The following is a 17,432-nucleotide window of genomic DNA, read 5'->3' as shown; positions in this document are numbered from 1 at the left end:
TCAATGCTCCATCATTCTTTCCCAGCACACCCCTTTCCACACTGTTCATCCCATGGTATTTCCTGAATTCTTTCTTCTCTATACCAGGAACTACTCCACTCCCATTACACCAGTACCCATATTATTCAGGTAAGTCAAGGACATACAATATTTAATATGAGTCACCTGTATGCATCGTCTTCTTTCAAGTCTCATATCATCCTGATGGGGTGGGGGAAGGGAGGGAAGAGTCCAGCAGCAAACCCACAACACTGCGTGAAGAAAAACATATTGTGATGAGAGGATTCAAAATACAAATGCTAATTCATTAATAACCCACTATCATTAACATAGACATTGCAAACATCCGACGTACAGATTAAGTTATTCAAAACTTTTAACATGCTTTTAGTGCTAGTCAAACGTATTTCGAAAACACTCTTGTTCATGTAGTTAAGGAAAAACTGTGAATGTTTTTTAATGCATTATGGAAATATGCTCACTAGGATAAAATGAATTTAAGTAATAAAAGCAAGTGATTTTCCTCCCCAACAAGTGTCCACCAGCATCACTGCACAATTAAAGAGAATAATTGCATTATTTTACGCCCTTACAATCTTCTTATAGCTAAATGATCTTGAATTCATTTATTTCTCTATTGCCACACTGTCGGAACTCTTGACTGGGCCAAAGCCATAGAGCGGGGAACAGGTGATGGTAAAAACTGCTTGGAAAGCGCCTGCATTCATTCATTCATTCAATCCTACTTATTGAGCACTTACAGTCTGCAGATCACTAAACACCTGGGAGAGTACAATACAAATACAATACAGTGTGCAGAGCACTAAGCATTTGAAAAAGTGCACCACTATTACATGCAACCCCTGCACTTCCTTGGCCCCGTTTACATGGTTTTGGCCAGGGCAGGAAGGCAGGACTACAAACAGGAAGAGGAAAGAGGGGGCTGGCAGCCACAAGTCCCTTTAGACTGTAAGTTCACTGTGGGCAGGGAATGAGTCTGTTATATGCACACTGTACTTTCCCAAGTGCTCAGTACAGTGCTCTGCACACAGTAAGCACTCAGTAAACACAACTGTCTTGACAAGTATACCTGGATCACAGCAGTGGCCCTTGGGGTCATTACTGTTAGTTTTGGGGGTTTGTTTTTTGAGAGAGAGCAAGAGAGAGAGAAAGAGGAAGAAAGAAAAAATCTAGATAGAGGTGAGACTGAGGAGAAAGTGGTGGGGAGGGGAACTTGTGGGGGAGGGCAGTACAGAAATTGATCTCCTCCAGGAACTAGATGTAACAATGGGGCAAGGGTTCTATATATTGGGGAAAATCAGCAAACACTCTAGGATAGTCCTAAGTCTTTTTTCACCATTTGGGGTGTTGGTATAAAGACCCCAAATCCCCCATTAACAACCACATGGATAAATTTAACATCACATATCCTCTGTATATTCATTATACAACACCCACTCTGAAAGGTGTGAAATTTAAGTTTCTATATCACTTTTGGTTTTCTCTCGCACTTTTCCCCCACTCACTGCAAAGTGTCTGTCGTCTTTTATGATTCATTAACTATTAGAAGCTATCACAAAGCAGATCTCCTCTTACCACTCAGACTACCGAAAAAAAAAAAAAGAAAAATCCATTCTTTTTAAGACCAATATATTTAATATATATATATATTGCCAGGGGCAACAAGCACAATATAACCAATGCAAAAACTGGGATAAAATGTTTTTTTGAAACTAAAACTAAGTGAATAATGTTTAGCTTAATAAAAAAATCACTGAAAAATAAAAAAACAAATCCATAGTATATCTGTCAAAGAAGGAAGGGGCTAGATAGCTGGGGGGAGGGGGGCATGCAAAGCACAAAAGGAGTGTCCCATATGGTTAACGAGATTCCTGCTCTACCCATATATATTTCATGCTGAGCTGAGAAACCTAATCAAAAGTACTGAAAAGAAAACTAGGTTTACAGAAGTAACAGTAATACAAGAAGACTTCATACTAACAGCAGGGAAGGGACAAGAAAACTCTACACCAAGAGTACCCTACAGATTCGATTTGGATAAGTATATTAACTAATGATAAAGTGCTCGAAGCATCAGTAAAAAATGCTGATGAGGGAATGCTTTCCCTCTAAATAAAAGCTACAGAATTATGTAAAACTTCAAAATAAGTTAAGAACATTAGGGACACCAAACACTGGCAGATGGAGATCAATTTGATCAAGAGTAAGACACAATGGACTTCAGAAGTAACATCTGCTAGTTCAGAACTTGTTACATCTACTCCAATAATACAGCGAGGGAGTTGATTGATTATCAGAAACTCCTGAAAATCTGACATAGCTCCTCAACAAGTATCAGACTGCCGATTTGTCCTCTACACTGTAAATCTGTTGTGGGCAGGGAACATGCCTCCCAACTCTGCAGTACTGCACTCAGTACAGAGCTCTGCAACAGTAAGAGCTCAATAAGTAGCGATGATGGGTTGATAAATAGCAAAGAGGCTAAAGAGAACCCAGTCAGGAACATCCAAAAAAATTAAGGCGCAGGGAGAAAGAGGGAAAGCACAAGACAGATTTGGGGGCGGGGGGGGAAGAAGAAACACAAAAATGTGTCATTTCTCTAAATCCAAATGGTTTTTAATTGCTAATTTTAGCAGTAAAAAGCAAGTTTCATCTTCAAATTGCAATGTAAGCAATTGCACATAAATATCCTCTAAGGATTAAAGAGTGGGAACTAAAGCATTTCACTTTCTCCCCGTTCCTTCTCTGGTTCCATGCCAGAAGATGAGCAGGATGCCGACACTGGGAGATCAACTGCTTGAGAGAGCATTTCCTCCCTTCCCAAGCAACTGTTAAAAACAGGTGGTGGGAGCCCAGCACCACAAAACCTTCCATGCAGCAAGACAACTGTGATTGCTTTTTGTCCTTCCCGTGTGTCTCTGTCTTTTCCTGACCATGGGTGTGTCGGTCTATCTTTCACTTTAATACCTCAAACTGAGCCTCCAGCAGACTCCTACCACAATTACTTTGAGTCAGAGAAAAGAAAAAAGGAAGTGAGAAGCCTGCTTAAGACCAAAAGGGTAGAGAAAGGAGCCACCAATTGGATGAAAGACATTCGACAAGGACAGTCAAAGAGAGTCTAGGGAAATCACCTGAACCTTGGTTTTAGAGCAGTAAATATTTCATTTAGGTCACCTTCCCTGGATTCAAAAGGTACCCCTGAAATTTTCATATTCCCCTCAACAAGTATTAATTAAATGATATTCCTGCCCTTATCATGGACATTTAATTGGTTCTGTAAAAGCACAAGATGTGCGACTGTCTGCATTTCCACAACAATAGCCCGCAGCCCCACTCCTAGAAGGAAGGGCCTTACCTTACTGCTATCCGGACGACAGACAGGAAAAAGAACACTGAGAAGTAGTGTGGCCTAATGCATACAGCATGGGCCTGGGAGTCAGAAGGACCTGGTTCTAATCCCAGCTCCGTCACTGGTCTGCTGTGTGACCTCAGGCAACTCACTTCACTGTGCCTCAATTACCTCACCTGTAAAATGGGATTTAAGACTGTGAGCCCCATGAGGGACATGATTAGTTTGTATCTGCCCCAGAGTGCTTAGTGCAAGCGCCTAGCACATAGTAAGCACTTAAATACCATTTTTTTTTAAAAGCAGACTCCAATTCAAATACGAACTCCAAATAGCCATCCCAATTACAATGTCCTAAAAGGCAAACCCTGCCCCCCCAGCAAAGCAAAAATAAAAACAAACAAAAACCAAAAAAACCACTATACTTATCTAACTTGGAGAAAGGATGGCTAAGCAAAATTACCCAAGAATAAAACCAGGTAGATGAGTCAAAATGGGCTACAAACGGAAGTCAACGATAAACGCTCTTATTTCTAACACACGCAAGCACCAGTTTATTCATTAATTCATTAATCCTATTTGAGCACTTACTGTGTGCAGAGCACTGTACTAAGCGCTTAAGCAATAACTACGCTAAAAGCAATAATTTGCATTTAAAGAGATGAACTGGGAAATTACAAAAGAAATGCTAAAAACTTTGTTCTGTTGTTTAATGTAAGTTAAATTTGCTTTGATTGATAAAATAATTGTTAACCCCTTGCTATGGGCTGAGCTCTGGGGAAGATTCACAATTCAGAAGCCATCTTGTCCCTTATCCATGGTAGCTAAACTTTTATTCTTTTCCAACTGAGTGCTTAAGATTTGTGTCTTCATGAGACTGTAAGCTCAAGGGTATGTTCCCCAGTACTTAGTAGAGTGTTCGGCATAGAGCAGGTACTCAAATACTGGGAATAATAGCCTTTGAAATCAGTAGAGTTTGGAGAAAGAATAGTTTCTCCTCATTCCCTCTCATTGAAGCTACAAAATCCCTGCTATAATTTACATTCAGATTTTAAAATCTGAATTCTGCAGTTAGCTTTGTAAGAAGAAAAAAAGTCACAATTTCCTATGCTTCCTCACTCCACAACAGAATATCTATCTAGCAAAGATGTTTCCTGGGCGCAAAGCACTGAAGTAAAGGCTGTGAAAATACACCAGAAGCAAAAGACACATTTTCCTGGCTTTGAGGAGTTTTCAGTCTAGTTGAGAAGACAAAGAAGAATGATTTACAAATAAGGAAAGGAAAAGGAATTAACAAGAAAAAGTGCACTTATATCACATAAAACAGCAAAATAATTGAATGTTCAAATAAATAATAATAATGTTGGTATTTGTTAAGCGCTTACTATGTGCAGAGCACTGTTCTAAGCGCTGGGGTAAACACAGGGGAATCAGGTTGTCCCACGTGGGGCTCACAGTCTTCATCCCCATTTTCAGATGAGGGAACTGAGGCACAGAGAAGTTAAGTGACTTGCCCACAGTCACACAGCTGACAAGTGAGAAGCAGCGTGGCGCAGTGGAAAGAGCACGGGCTTTGGAGTCAGGGCTCATGAGTTCGAATCCCAGCTCTGCCACTTGTCAGCTGTGTGACTGTGGGCAAGTCACAACTTCTCTGTGCCTCAGTTTCCTCATCTGTAAAATGGGGATTAAGACTGTGAGCCCCACGTGGGACAACCTGATTCCCCTGTGTTTACCCCAGCGCTTAGAACAGTGCTCTGCACATAGTAAGCGCTTAACAAATACCAACATTATTAAGTGGCAGAGCTGGGATTTGAACTACATTTGTATGTAGGTACTAAAGGTAACTGAATAATTAGGGTGGCTGCTGTTAGGCCAACCCATTTAAGGTCTTGTATACCAGAGAGGGCTTCCTGGAGGAGATGTTTTGTTTTGTTTTTTTTTTTAAGGACAGCTTTGCTAATAGGATGAACTGTGGACATGGTAGATTCGTGGGAGGGGGCACTCAGGCCAAGGGGAAACAGCATGAGCAAACGTTTGAAGGCGACAGAGTTGACAGTGAGTTATCGTTAAAAGGTGAACATGGTAGGATCCAGCAGTGCAAGTTAGTGGGTGATGAAAGACAATATTTAAAATGGGGGAGATCTGATGTAAAGCCTTGATGCCAACTGGGAGATTTTGCTTCACATGGAGGGATTTGGGCTGGAGGTTTCTGAGGAGTGGAGAGGTATGTGCTGAGCAACTATTCAGAAAGATGATCTGGGCAGCAACATGGAGTATGGAGGGAGCAGACTTGGAGATGAAATTAGTGGCTTCCCAATGGATTCATCACCAACAGAAGAGCACCTTGCATTCCACTACTCTCAGGTGGTAATGGACCTTGAGGGCACTAGGAAAGGTTCATTGGGAAGGGAGAGAAAGGGGAGTGGTAGCTTTCTGTCTTGTTTTAATTTAGATTTATTTCTGGGAGATTTTCCCCAAAAAATTACAGACCCATTTGTTTTTTAAGGTAGCAAGCTAAATCTTCAAGAAATCAACTTCAAATAAATAAAATGTTGGGGCCCACCTCCAGCAGGGTTGCTCTTTACAGATTAGAGGATTTGTCACAAGCCCCCAGGGTATAACTACTGACCTAATTCAATAGCAAGAATAAATTAGGAGAGTTCCACACAAACTAAGTGGGGGTGGGGGGGGGGTGATAAACATTTTGAGGGCAGAAAGTAAAGAAGAGATGGTCTATAAGAAAATAATACATTTGATTTCTAATCCCAGAGGCCAGCTAACTGAAAATATGAAGCTCTCTCTTGGAAATGGTAAATGGAAAGCCATTCCTCCCACTGGATTCCAGATCAATTCTTCCTTAAAGTATTCTTTGGTAAAGACTATTTTAAATACTGCCTACTGTTCCACTTGCATTAATGGAATACCAAGGACACCAAAAGCCTCACTTTGCCAGTACCTTCAACCCTCTCCCCTTCCAAGACTTATGAGAAGAGCCAACAAGCCTGTAACTAAATTACCCTTGAAAGACCAAAGGATAGCATCTGAAATAAACCTAAAGGGACAAGAAAATTCACAATTAGTTATCAACATTTGAACAATCCCCAAAAGCTACTCTTTGAGAAAGTGAGTAGCTCCTGGGTGCTAACCAGTGTTTAGCATTGTTTTAGCACCAGTAAGCTCGACATCATTGGAGTTTTGTTGGCGTAGTTTTAGTACATTCCTTGTATCCCAGAGTGTCTACAATAAGAAGTCTTCCCATAGTTGAGACAGTTTTAGGGCAGTGTAACTGTATGAGAAAATGGCCTACATTTTTCTTAGGGTCATGTACACCACTTCTAACACTTGTTTTCCACAAGAAACTGAGCCAATTCTGACTCTACTAGTGCAGACACACTGTAGCCCAGAACACTGCTGTTCATGTACAGACACTAACTGATAATGAGCAACAGGAAATATTGGTCTCAGTAAAGACACAGGACATTTTATGGTGTTTTCACTCACTAACTCCAACTCGATCCTAAATCCAGCAGCCTCACCATCATGTGGAATACCAACTTTTGGGGCTGTTTTCTCAAGCTTTCCAAATCAATTATCCGTGAATATTCTCTTGGGAGTTCAAGATGCCTTTCAAGGCATCTCTCCCGAAGTAACCAAGGTTTGTCTAAAATAGAGAATAGTGTCTATAACAGGATAGCAGATTTATTAATCAAAAACTATAATTAACCACACAATTGGACTCAAATGGTTTTCTAGAAGGTATTTTGCCCTTCTCCTGATACCTGGAAGAATGGTACCTAAAAACCACCCCAGAAGGATTGAGAGTGTAAATTCTATTGTATTATTGTATGATCTCTGGAGATAAAAGCCTCTTCAAGGAAACCATTCCAGTGACTGGTGGTTACCACCAACACCCAATTCACCTTTGTATATACTCTAACACTTTAGGAAGTCACCCTAATAAAGAAGTAACTCACTCTGAATAATTTCAAAGTGGCCTCTCTTGGGCTTCCCCACCAACAGGCGCATTAAGTCCATATTAAGCAAAAGCTTGGGCAACCGCCTGGCCTGAGAGCATGGCCTTGGAAGTCAACGGACCCAGGTTCTAATCTTCACCACTTGTCTGACATGTGATCTTGGGCAAGTTGCAACTACCTTGTGCCTCAGTTTCTCTACTCTGTTATCTTGTTGTGGGCAGGGAAGGTTTCTACCTACTCTGTTATACTGTACTCTCCCAAGCACTTAGAACAGTGCTCTGCACACAGTAAGTGCTCCATAAATATTCCTCACTGGAACCCCTCAACACTTTTTCCTTTATGCATGAGAATTTATTGAGCACATACTACACTGTACTACTAGACCCTCAGTAGAGAACAGTAAAAGGTGTAGTCCCTATCCTCAAAGGGTTTACAATCTAAAGGGAGAGACAAGTAGACAATAATAATAATATTTGTTAAGCACTATCTGCCAGGCTCCATCCAAAGCACTGGATATAGGATGATTAGGTTAGACACAGTGCCTGTCCCACAGGTGGGCTCACAGTCTAAGGGGGGGATGAACAGGTAGTGAATCCCCATTTTACATACGAGAAAAATGGAGGCAGAAAAGATAAGTGACTTGCCCATGGTCACAAGAAAGTGGCAGCAGAGAAGGAATTAAAACCCAGGTCCTCTTTCTTTCTACTAGGCCACAATGCTTCTTAACTGGCAACAGAAAGTATAGGGAAACATTAAGGAGTAATTTAATAAATGGATTACACAGATACACAAATGAGTTACTTCTCATAGATCTGACACCCTATTCACTTCATTTCTGATTCAAAACCAGTTGGAATCCACTGTGTCCTCTGAAAGCTTTTTTCTGCCATGATTCCAGTAGCCAGTTCATCCTCAATTCAGTGATTTTACTTGGGATTTGTGAGAGGCTGCCAGATGAATAAAACAGTAGGGGTAGGGGACTACAATTTCCCACCTGACAATAATGGGAGTATAATATACGCCTTCAAAGACCTCCAGACAAATCAATTCAAATTATTAATCCTACCCTTAATTTCTCAATTCTTTCTCAATTACTCATTTCCAGTGAGCTAGATCCTCCTTCTCAAGAAGCATAAGGCACAGAGGAGCAGTGAGGAGGATACATAAAAAGACACTATTAGTGGTTCACATGCCACATTTCAGAACACACTGTCCTTAATTTGTATACTTTGTGACTTTCCAAGACTTGAGATTGAAAAATGTAAAGTGTCACAGGACCTTCTTGACAGAAATGGGGTGAACTTTTTAATGGACTACAGGGTTTCTTCCCTCCAGAAATATTACAAGATGGTACAGCAGGGTTTTTAATAATTTCCCTGCCATTTCAGGGAAATTTGTGAAGTGAACCAGTTCTGAGAAGCTGACCACCAACTGCAGTACCTTTAATTTTTTTATGGTAGTTGTTAGGCGCTTACTATGTGCCAGGCACTGAACTAAGCGCTGGGATAGATATAAGCTAAACAGGTTGGACACTGTCCCTGTCCCAACTGGGGCTAACTGTCCAAATCCTCATTTTATAAATGAGGCCCAGGGAAATTAAGTGACTTGCCCAAGGTCACATAACAGACATGTGGTGGAGCCAGGATTAGAATCCAAGTCTTCTGACTCCAAAGCCCGTACTCTTTCCACTAGGCAAGATTGAAAAACATGCTTCCTCTCAAAACCCCTATGAGGCAGAAAAGCAGGGTGGCCTGGGGGAAAGAGCATGGGCCTGGGAGTCAGGAGTCCTGATAGTAAGCTCCCTATGCAGAGGGACAGTGTCTACCAATTGTATTGTACCCCATTGCTTAGTACAGTACTTAGCATATCCTAAGTGCTTAAATATTATTATTATTATTATTAACATGGGAATAGGCAACATATTTTTGGGGTTGGAAGAGACTTGTTCAAGGTCACACAGCAGACAAGCAGCAGAGTCAGGTTTGGAACCAGGTCCTTGTGATTCCCAGGCCCATGTTCCATCCACTAGGACACGCTGCTTCTCAAAAGCTGAGCACTTACTGTGCGGAAAGTTCTGAACTAAGAGCTTGGGAGAGTATAATAGAATAGAGTTTAGAAGCAGCATGGCCTACTGGATAGAGTACGGGTCTGGGAGTCATAAGAACCTGGGTTCTAATCCCAACTTCACCACTTGTCTGCTGTGTGACCTTGTGCAAGTCACTTAACTTCTCTGGGGGTAAGTTATCTCATCTGTAAAATGGGGATTAAGACAGAGGTCCATGTGGGACAGGGACTGTGTTCAACCTAATTAACTTTATCTACTTCAGCACTTAGAACAGTGCTTGACGCGTAGTATGTGCTTAACAAATACTGTAAACATTATAATTATTAGGAGTTGGTCAACAGATCCCTTCCCACAAAGAGCTTACATCAGGACTTTGACTCATCCGATTTCTCAGCTACTCATGTACTTTTTTTAAACAAATGATATTTATTAAGCGCTTACTATGTGCCAGAAACTATACTAAGCAGTGAGGTAGATACAAGAGAATCAGGTTGGACAAAGTCCCTGTCCCATGTGGGACTCACAGTCTTAATCCCCCTTTTACAGATGAGGTAACTGAGTCCCAGAGAAGTGAAGTGACTTGCCACAGCAGATGAGTGGCAGAGGCAGGATTAGAACCCAGATCCTCCTACTCCAAGGCCCGTGCTCTTTCCACCAGGCCACGCTGCTTCTCTACTTCTTAGGGGTGATTTCAATGCTTTCTTACATTGCACATATCACTTGCGAACTGACTGGCAGGAGAAATGCAGAAGCAAAAGGCGGGCATTCTCACTGACCACTAAAGGATTAGTGGGGTACAGGTCTTAAAGGCCAGGGATCATGTCTACTCTCTCAAATGCTTAGAACAGCAGGCACTCAAATACTATTTACTGCTTGATAAGGGTAAGGTGTTCTACCCAGGTGAGATACATGCACATAGGCAGGAATGGGACCAGGCTCCACACCCTCCCAGCACCCCCCCCACCCCCATCACCTGCTCCACAGAGCAGTGGAGAGAAAGAAAGAGAGAGGCCTGGAAGTCACCCTTCTATCCTACTGCTGCCTTGGTGACTAGTCATAAAGCTGGGAAGACTAGGAGAGAGGGTAAGTCTCGGACTAGGGGCAGGGTGAATGAGGAAGAGTGGGAGGCAGAGAGAGACACTGAGCAGACAGTTGAGTTGTTCTGCCCCTTCCTGCCTCTTTGGCCACAAGGTTGGAGCTTAGGATCTCATTCCCACAAGAGGCAAGGCTTGAGGCTGCGAGGGCCTGGAGGGCAGGCGGAGGCCAGGAACCAGCTACCCCATGTCTGGCCTATGTCGTTGGGAAGGAAGGGGATGTTGGGAGTGAAGGGGGGAGAAGTAGGGTCTATAAATACCACTGGTTGAAAGGCAACCGGGCTCTTTTAGCCAATCACTGTCTTGAGCCACCTGCCAGCAGGGACAGGGAACCACCCACCTCTTTACACAGGTCACAGTAATATATGCTGGTGATGACGATGATAACAGTATTTGTCAAGCGCTTACTATATGCCCTGTGTTCTAGGCGCTGAGGTAGAGGCAAGATAATCAGGCTGGACACAGTTCTTGTCCCACATGGGGCTTGCAATCCAAGGGGGAGTGCTGACAAAAATAAGAACATTCTCTTCAGTAAGTCGAATGGCAAACAAATATTTTTCGAGCTGTTTATTGTATTCTGTAACCTCAAATCTATGGAGCCTGTATTTGTCATTAATATGAAAGGGTAATAATTTACACGATACTTTCAAATGCACTTATCATTCAAGGTATATGGAATAAGTGATTCTGTGATAGTTGCTGGAGGATCAGCATTTCCAAGCAGCAGTGGAAGTGAAAGGAGGGGCCCTGGTTTGGGAGGTTTACGTGGATCAGAGAAGGGCTGAAAACAGATGAGGCTGTGAGGGGAAGCCAGAGAGCAGGAGTTCCACTGGGAAACTGTTTCATTGTCCTCATTTTACATTTACCTCAAATGATTTATAATGTATTATAATACTCAAATACAACAATTTTTATTTACTAAAATATAAAAAAACTTTTCATGGTTTTACTGCAAAACAGTGGTCTCCAATTACTATTTTATAATCTTAAATACAATAATCTTAAATATAATATACAGTTACATATATATACCACTTTTCCTATATGGAGCAGGAAAATGGATTCTAAAATCTATTTTAAAACACGATTTCTCCATGGTCTTTCATGGAAAAATAATTTAGCATTACCTGAAACACTTTTAATGTGTTACAATCAATTTAATATTCTGGGATTATCCAAATTCTGCCAAAACAATGGACAATCACATGCCTCGCTCATCTCATTCAGATTTACTTCTTTATTGGCACCTGAACCTTTAATTTTCAATATTTGACTTCAAAATTACACTTCCAAAAGTTTGGCATTTTGGTATTCCAAAGATGGATTTTTAATTTTTATTATTTGGGGGGGGGGGGGTTGTTTTAGATTTTTAATTTTTTTATTTTTGGGGGGGGGGTTGTTTTACCACTTATGCACTCTCAGAGTACTTCTTTATTTTCCACTGTTTGTTCTTTTACTTTTAAACTTTTCCAGGTGGCTGCTTGAGATGCCATGTATGTTTTATCCTCTCTAATCACACCTGCTGCATGGCTGCAAAGAGCCTTTACTGTCACCTCCCACTCCAAGTGTGAACAGATGGCTCTCATCTGTTTAAAAACCTCTCATAAGGTCTACTGAAGTGTATTCCTGCCCACTCTGAATAATAGATGTTGGAGCAGCCTCAAAACTGCCTAGTCAAGACCTAGCGGAATTTAAGAAAATGAAAGTGAGACCAAGTTTTTAGTCTAAATTATCTGCCTGTTTTTAGCTCACCACTGCAAGGCCATCATGTAATTAGCAATGTTTTTGCTATTTTACTCCTAGACTTGTACCTGCACAACATCCATTAATACATACTGAATGCCTCCAGTGGGCAGTGCTCTGTACTAGGTGCTTGGGAGAGTATGGAGAAAGTAAGAGAGACATCACCCTAGAGGAATTTATAATCCAATATGGGAGTCAGGCAGACAAAAACTACATGCATATTATATGCCCAGGAGTAAACACATATAGAAGTGATAAACACAAAAGTAAACCAAAAAAAAAAAAATGGTAGATAACATGAGTCATAAGGTTACAGAAGAGGGTGGTTGGCATGCCTTCTAGTGATAACTCTTTAGAAGGGTTTGAAGGTGGTGAGGGAGGAGAGACCCAAATAAGGGGAAGGATTTGCACAATGAATCAGAGCTTTGGAGAAGCTGAGAGTAAACTGGTGGGTTAGTTTAGGAGGAGAATAGATGCAATCTGGTGTAACAGGCAAGGTGAACAGAAAGGTAAGAAGGAGAGAGGTAACATCTATTAATAATTATTATGGCATCTGGTCAATGCTTACTATGTGTCCAGCACTCTTCTAAGTGCTGGAGTAAATATGAGTTAATTGGTCTGAAGTTTTGGGTTTCTTTTAAAATGCCCTGGCAAATGCGTATTTACTTCGCTGTGGATAAACAGCCCGAATCCTATAAAAGGTCTCCAAGAATCCGCTTTCAACATAAAACCATTCTCCATCTAAAATTCATGCATTTAAAATGTCAACTTGAAAGCCACTCTGCCACTGTCCAAGAAGTAGAGAAAACTAGAGAGCGCTGCATGTTCATCGATATCATCGCACTATGGAAGCAAGTTACAGCTTCTTTAAAGAGTTCAACAATGACAGCAAGCTTGATTAAGGCAGAGTACCCCTCTTTCCCACATCACATAAATTCTCCAGAACACTTGCAAGAGAGTTGTTGACCAGTGTTTGAAAATTCTCCTACGAATTGAGCTGGGCTACATCAGTAACATATCAGAAAATGCTCCCCTCCCTTCTCCCGCTGTCCTCCTGCTCCCAAATCCACTTGCTGAATTCCTTCATCCCAACCTCCTTTCCCAAGTCCTACAATCTTTCTGGTTGCTGAGGCACAGGCCCACTGAGCAGAAATTGAAGAGGATTCTTACTTACACGACTCCCTCCTACAGCAAACGCCTTACCTATAAGTAGCAGAACGAACACTAATTCCCTGACCAAACATTAGAAAATCCCTATTCTGCTGGCCAGGATTAACAGCTTTACACTTTTCACTACACCAGTGACTTCTCTGGTACTGAAAGGCTGCCTACAGAACTACATGATGATGAAAGGTTCAAACCCACTCATGATCAGGGCAAAAATTACATACAACCTCCACCATCTGGTATTTTTTATCTGATTATCTTGCATCTTCCCCCCCCAGGACTTAGTATAGCGCTTGACACATCATAAGAACTTAAATACCCCTATCATTCATATTACTTTTTGAGTTCTGACCTTGTCCCCCAAAGCTATGGGTTCAGATTAAAACTGCCAAAGTAGAATTCTATGGTTCAGGTTTAAAATCCAATTTTATATGAAATAGAAAAAATAAAGATGTCTCTGCTGCATTGGGAAGATGGTTAGAAAGAGCAAGAAACAAGCAGACAACATAGAATCCCAAGGTGCTTAATTTTGTATAATAAATGTGAAGTAGAGAGGCAGTCCTTGGGATTTAACAAAATAACGGGCTCCTGAAAATGGCTATGGAAGTTGGAACGCATTTTCTCATAGGAAAAAGTTATAACTGGGGAATTGGTTCATAAACCATGGGAGGATACCATCTTTTTAACAAAATTACCCAGAATTGTGTAGCTGCCCAATTACAGAAGAGCAAAGAAGCTGCATTAATATATTTTACATAACTTGCCCTTCATCCGAAGTAAATAGACATGGCATCGCCCCCTGATAAGTCCACGTGGCAATCAGGTAATCTGTGCCTCTCCCAGCCCCCTTTAAGCTTCTCTCCTAGACCATTGCTGCTTAGAACCCTGCTTCCCCATCTCCCCTGTGCACTCCTCTCCTCCAACCCCCATGCTCTCAGAGCCAGTGCCATAAATGAGATTTCTGCTGAAGCACTATTAATTTAGAAATGGAATTGGTACCACCATCCAAACTCATGCCATCTTAAGTTGAGGACTGCCGATATAACTCAAGGCAAGGTTGTCCATACCTATATGATTCAGTTCACAATAGACCATGCTGGCACATCTCCCTCCTACTACCCATATGCCATGACTGAGGGCTTGGCAAGGAAGAGAGATGCAGGTCCTGGGGCAAGGAGGGAGAAAACCGAGATGATCAGAGTTATCGCTCCACTTGCCATGCCTAAGCACCTAGGGTATGATAGTATCAAGTCACAAATTTATGTCTTTTTCAAATCATAGTTTTAAGTAAGGGGCTATTCAAGAAAGACGTTTTAAAACCAAGGACCCGGGACTAAGCTGTTTTTCAGATGGCAGGTGAACGAAGAATCAAGAGGAACCCAAAAAGAGTTGGAAAATGAAAAGTGAAATAACCACCCAAGTGATATGCATATGGAATTCGTTACCAAATGAAAATGTGCAAAGTCTCAAGAGGTTCAAGAGAAACTTGATTAGATTTATGAGCAGAAGAGCCACGGGGGAAAAAGTTACGGACCAGGAGGGAAAAGTTAAGGATGCTATAGGTGGAAAGTCCTTAAACACTAGGCTGGAGATCACAGAGGGTAGCCATCACAGAGATTTTCCAGGCATACTGTGGCTACTGCCCAAGTCCAAACACTGAACTGGAAGGATCATTGGCCAGGTCCAGAAATGGCACCTCCTAAACAGGGCCTTCCAGATCAGTCTGGCTCTGTACCGGATATGATTTTGCAGTGTGCAATGAATTAGAATGGTTGACGAATACCGGCAAGCTGTCACTCTCGTTCCCTTAAGCAAATGGAGCTTATTTGCAAATAGGGAATCAAATAGTCACTTAATTTAAAGTGACCGGTGGTCCTAAAGTCCACCAGTTCCTATCAAATCTTTTGGATTCCCTAGGGCCCCAGAAGGACCCAAATTGAATCAGCTCCCATTCAACATACACTTTGCCTCCTGAGTCCCTCTGGGTTCTCAAGACCAAGGGTTTAACAAGGGCTGGTTTGGTCATATCCTCCCAACTACCACCTTGGTGCTTATGCATTCCCAGTCACCTGCAGCACTCCTCAATGGTCTTTGAATATGTATATTTGAATCTCCATGGAACATTTCTCATCTTCAAGGAAACCTCTTCTGGCAAACAGTGTGAAATCCTGTAGTGCCCAAAGGCACTATGACAATTCCCTGCCGATATCAACATTTGCAAATTCAACGAATTTGCAAGCGACATGTCAAGAGTTAACTAAGACAATCAGCAGACTTTAGACCAGAGGTAGTCTAACTGCAGCTCACGCAGTTCTCTGCACTTGCTGTGCAGCTCACGCACATGTGCTTTATCATTTATTATTCCGCAGGCCGCGTGCCACTGCTCCAAGTCCTCTCGGCTGAGGCGGCGCTCCCGCCCATCGGAGCCCAGTGACAGGGAGGGGCGTGGCACCTGGCCCTGTCCCAAGTTCCTGCCCTGCCCCAGCTGTTCTTGCTCACCTCTACCCCTGCCCTCCCCATCCCCCATTCTTCCTCCCCTTCGAGTCCCAATCTTTGTAATGTCTGCTCACTATTCTGGTTAACGGATTTTTTAACCAGAAAAAATGGGGGGGGGGGGGGGAATCTATGGCTCTTGGCCATATCGTTTTTGGTTCCCACCTCGTCAGTTGAGGAGGCTTGGCCAGCTCTGCTCTAGACGCAGACCAGTTCTGGCCCAAAACTTCTCTCATCCTAATACAATTTAGCAATTGATTTTTAACAATTAATTAGCTAATTCTAGTTTTGTGAGGGGAAGTGACGTTGCTAATAAAACTGAAGACTGGATAATATATAGTCTTGAACTTCTGACTGGCACTGATTCCTCTGAACTTGGGGCAAATTGTAAAAAGAGGAAGAAATGGGCACAAAAACAGTTGTGATAATTTTTCTACAAAAGACCTCAATCAGACTGGAACCTGAAACTTTTCTCTTATAGCAGCTAAATTTGTAGAAATTGGTGCAAAACTCATGACTGAAGAGCAATGCTCATACAAGAGAAACTCTCAAACAAGTTGACGCTCTTTTGACCTGTCTGGTTGAACTGAGTCCTGGGACAGCGGCAAGTTGGCAAGACTGGGCTTGAAACGAGACCAAAGTCTCATTTCCAGGGGCTGATGCCATAATTCGTAGTTCTAGCATCCCAGGAATATGCATTTATCAACATACTTCACATGCATGTAGTAGCCCTGGCTGTTTGGCTGTAATGCTCCCTCTTTCTTGCCTTGGCTCCTACATGGGTGTGGACAGTTTTAAAAGAAGCCCAAGTCTGGTGTGAACCTGGCCCAATCATGTTTAAATTCCCATTCCTAAAGAAGTCAACCTTGAACATTTCAAATAATTACTTCAGAGAATCTCACATACTTCAGTGAAAACTGCCTCTCTACACACACATTTAAATTTTGTGTTTTGCCCTGTTTTTCTCCCAAAGACGTTCAATTTGAATTTCTGACCTTTTATGAATGTAATATGGAATTAAGACTGATTGCATTGAGCAATATAACCAATGGTCCCTTTACAAGAGCTTGTTAAATTTAGGAAGTGCCTTAAAAATGGTGCCAAGACTACAACTCTGCTTTTAGATAGGTAGTCCAATCAAAACAATTAAAGGGGATGGGGCCGAAGGCTGACTGGAAATATTGGGACTCATATTTAAAAAGACAAAGTGAGAGAAAATAAGGACCAGACTTTCAAAATTACAGAAGACTGCGGACATGGTTACAGCTCATGCCACCAGGACAAGGGGGCGGAACCACCGAAGCTTTTTCAAACGGGGGAATAAGTGTGAGTTGTTTATTATGTGACTAATAAGGCAAATCTGAACCTGGCACAGTTTGCTGGAATCTGGGCAGAGAGTTCCATTCACTGCTTTCAACTTTTCCTTTTCTGATCTCCCTTCAATAATGGTGGCTTCATATTATAATACTTCTTTTGTAATTATTTTTAACCATGATCTCTAGGTACTTTGCCTGTAACTAAAATCGAAA

The 17,432-nt window shown here is 41.8% G+C and overlaps 1 protein-coding gene across 3 annotated transcripts in view; it reads right to left on the bottom strand.

The window, feature by feature from the left end:
• The window catches only part of DYRK1A (dual specificity tyrosine phosphorylation regulated kinase 1A), an 83,116-nt gene that overhangs the window by 49,798 nt on the left and 15,886 nt on the right, over positions 1 to 17,432 (bottom strand). For all 3 annotated transcript variants that reach the window (XM_029083350.2, XM_029083351.2, XM_029083352.2), the window contains exon 2: positions 166 to 251. Coding sequence is in view for 1 of the 3 variants with exons in the window: in XM_029083351.2 (XP_028939184.1) it covers positions 166 to 175 (10 nt within the window). In the remaining 2 variants the exon portion in view is untranslated. The remainder of the gene's footprint in view (positions 1 to 165; positions 252 to 17,432) is intronic.

Source organism: Ornithorhynchus anatinus, chromosome 18 (assembly GCF_004115215.2).
Source record: "Ornithorhynchus anatinus isolate Pmale09 chromosome 18, mOrnAna1.pri.v4, whole genome shotgun sequence".
In the NCBI taxonomy this organism is placed as follows: domain Eukaryota; kingdom Metazoa; phylum Chordata; class Mammalia; order Monotremata; family Ornithorhynchidae; genus Ornithorhynchus; species Ornithorhynchus anatinus.
Note: the sequence above shows the minus strand (reverse complement) of the source record. Positions and strands in the feature narration are given on the sequence as shown.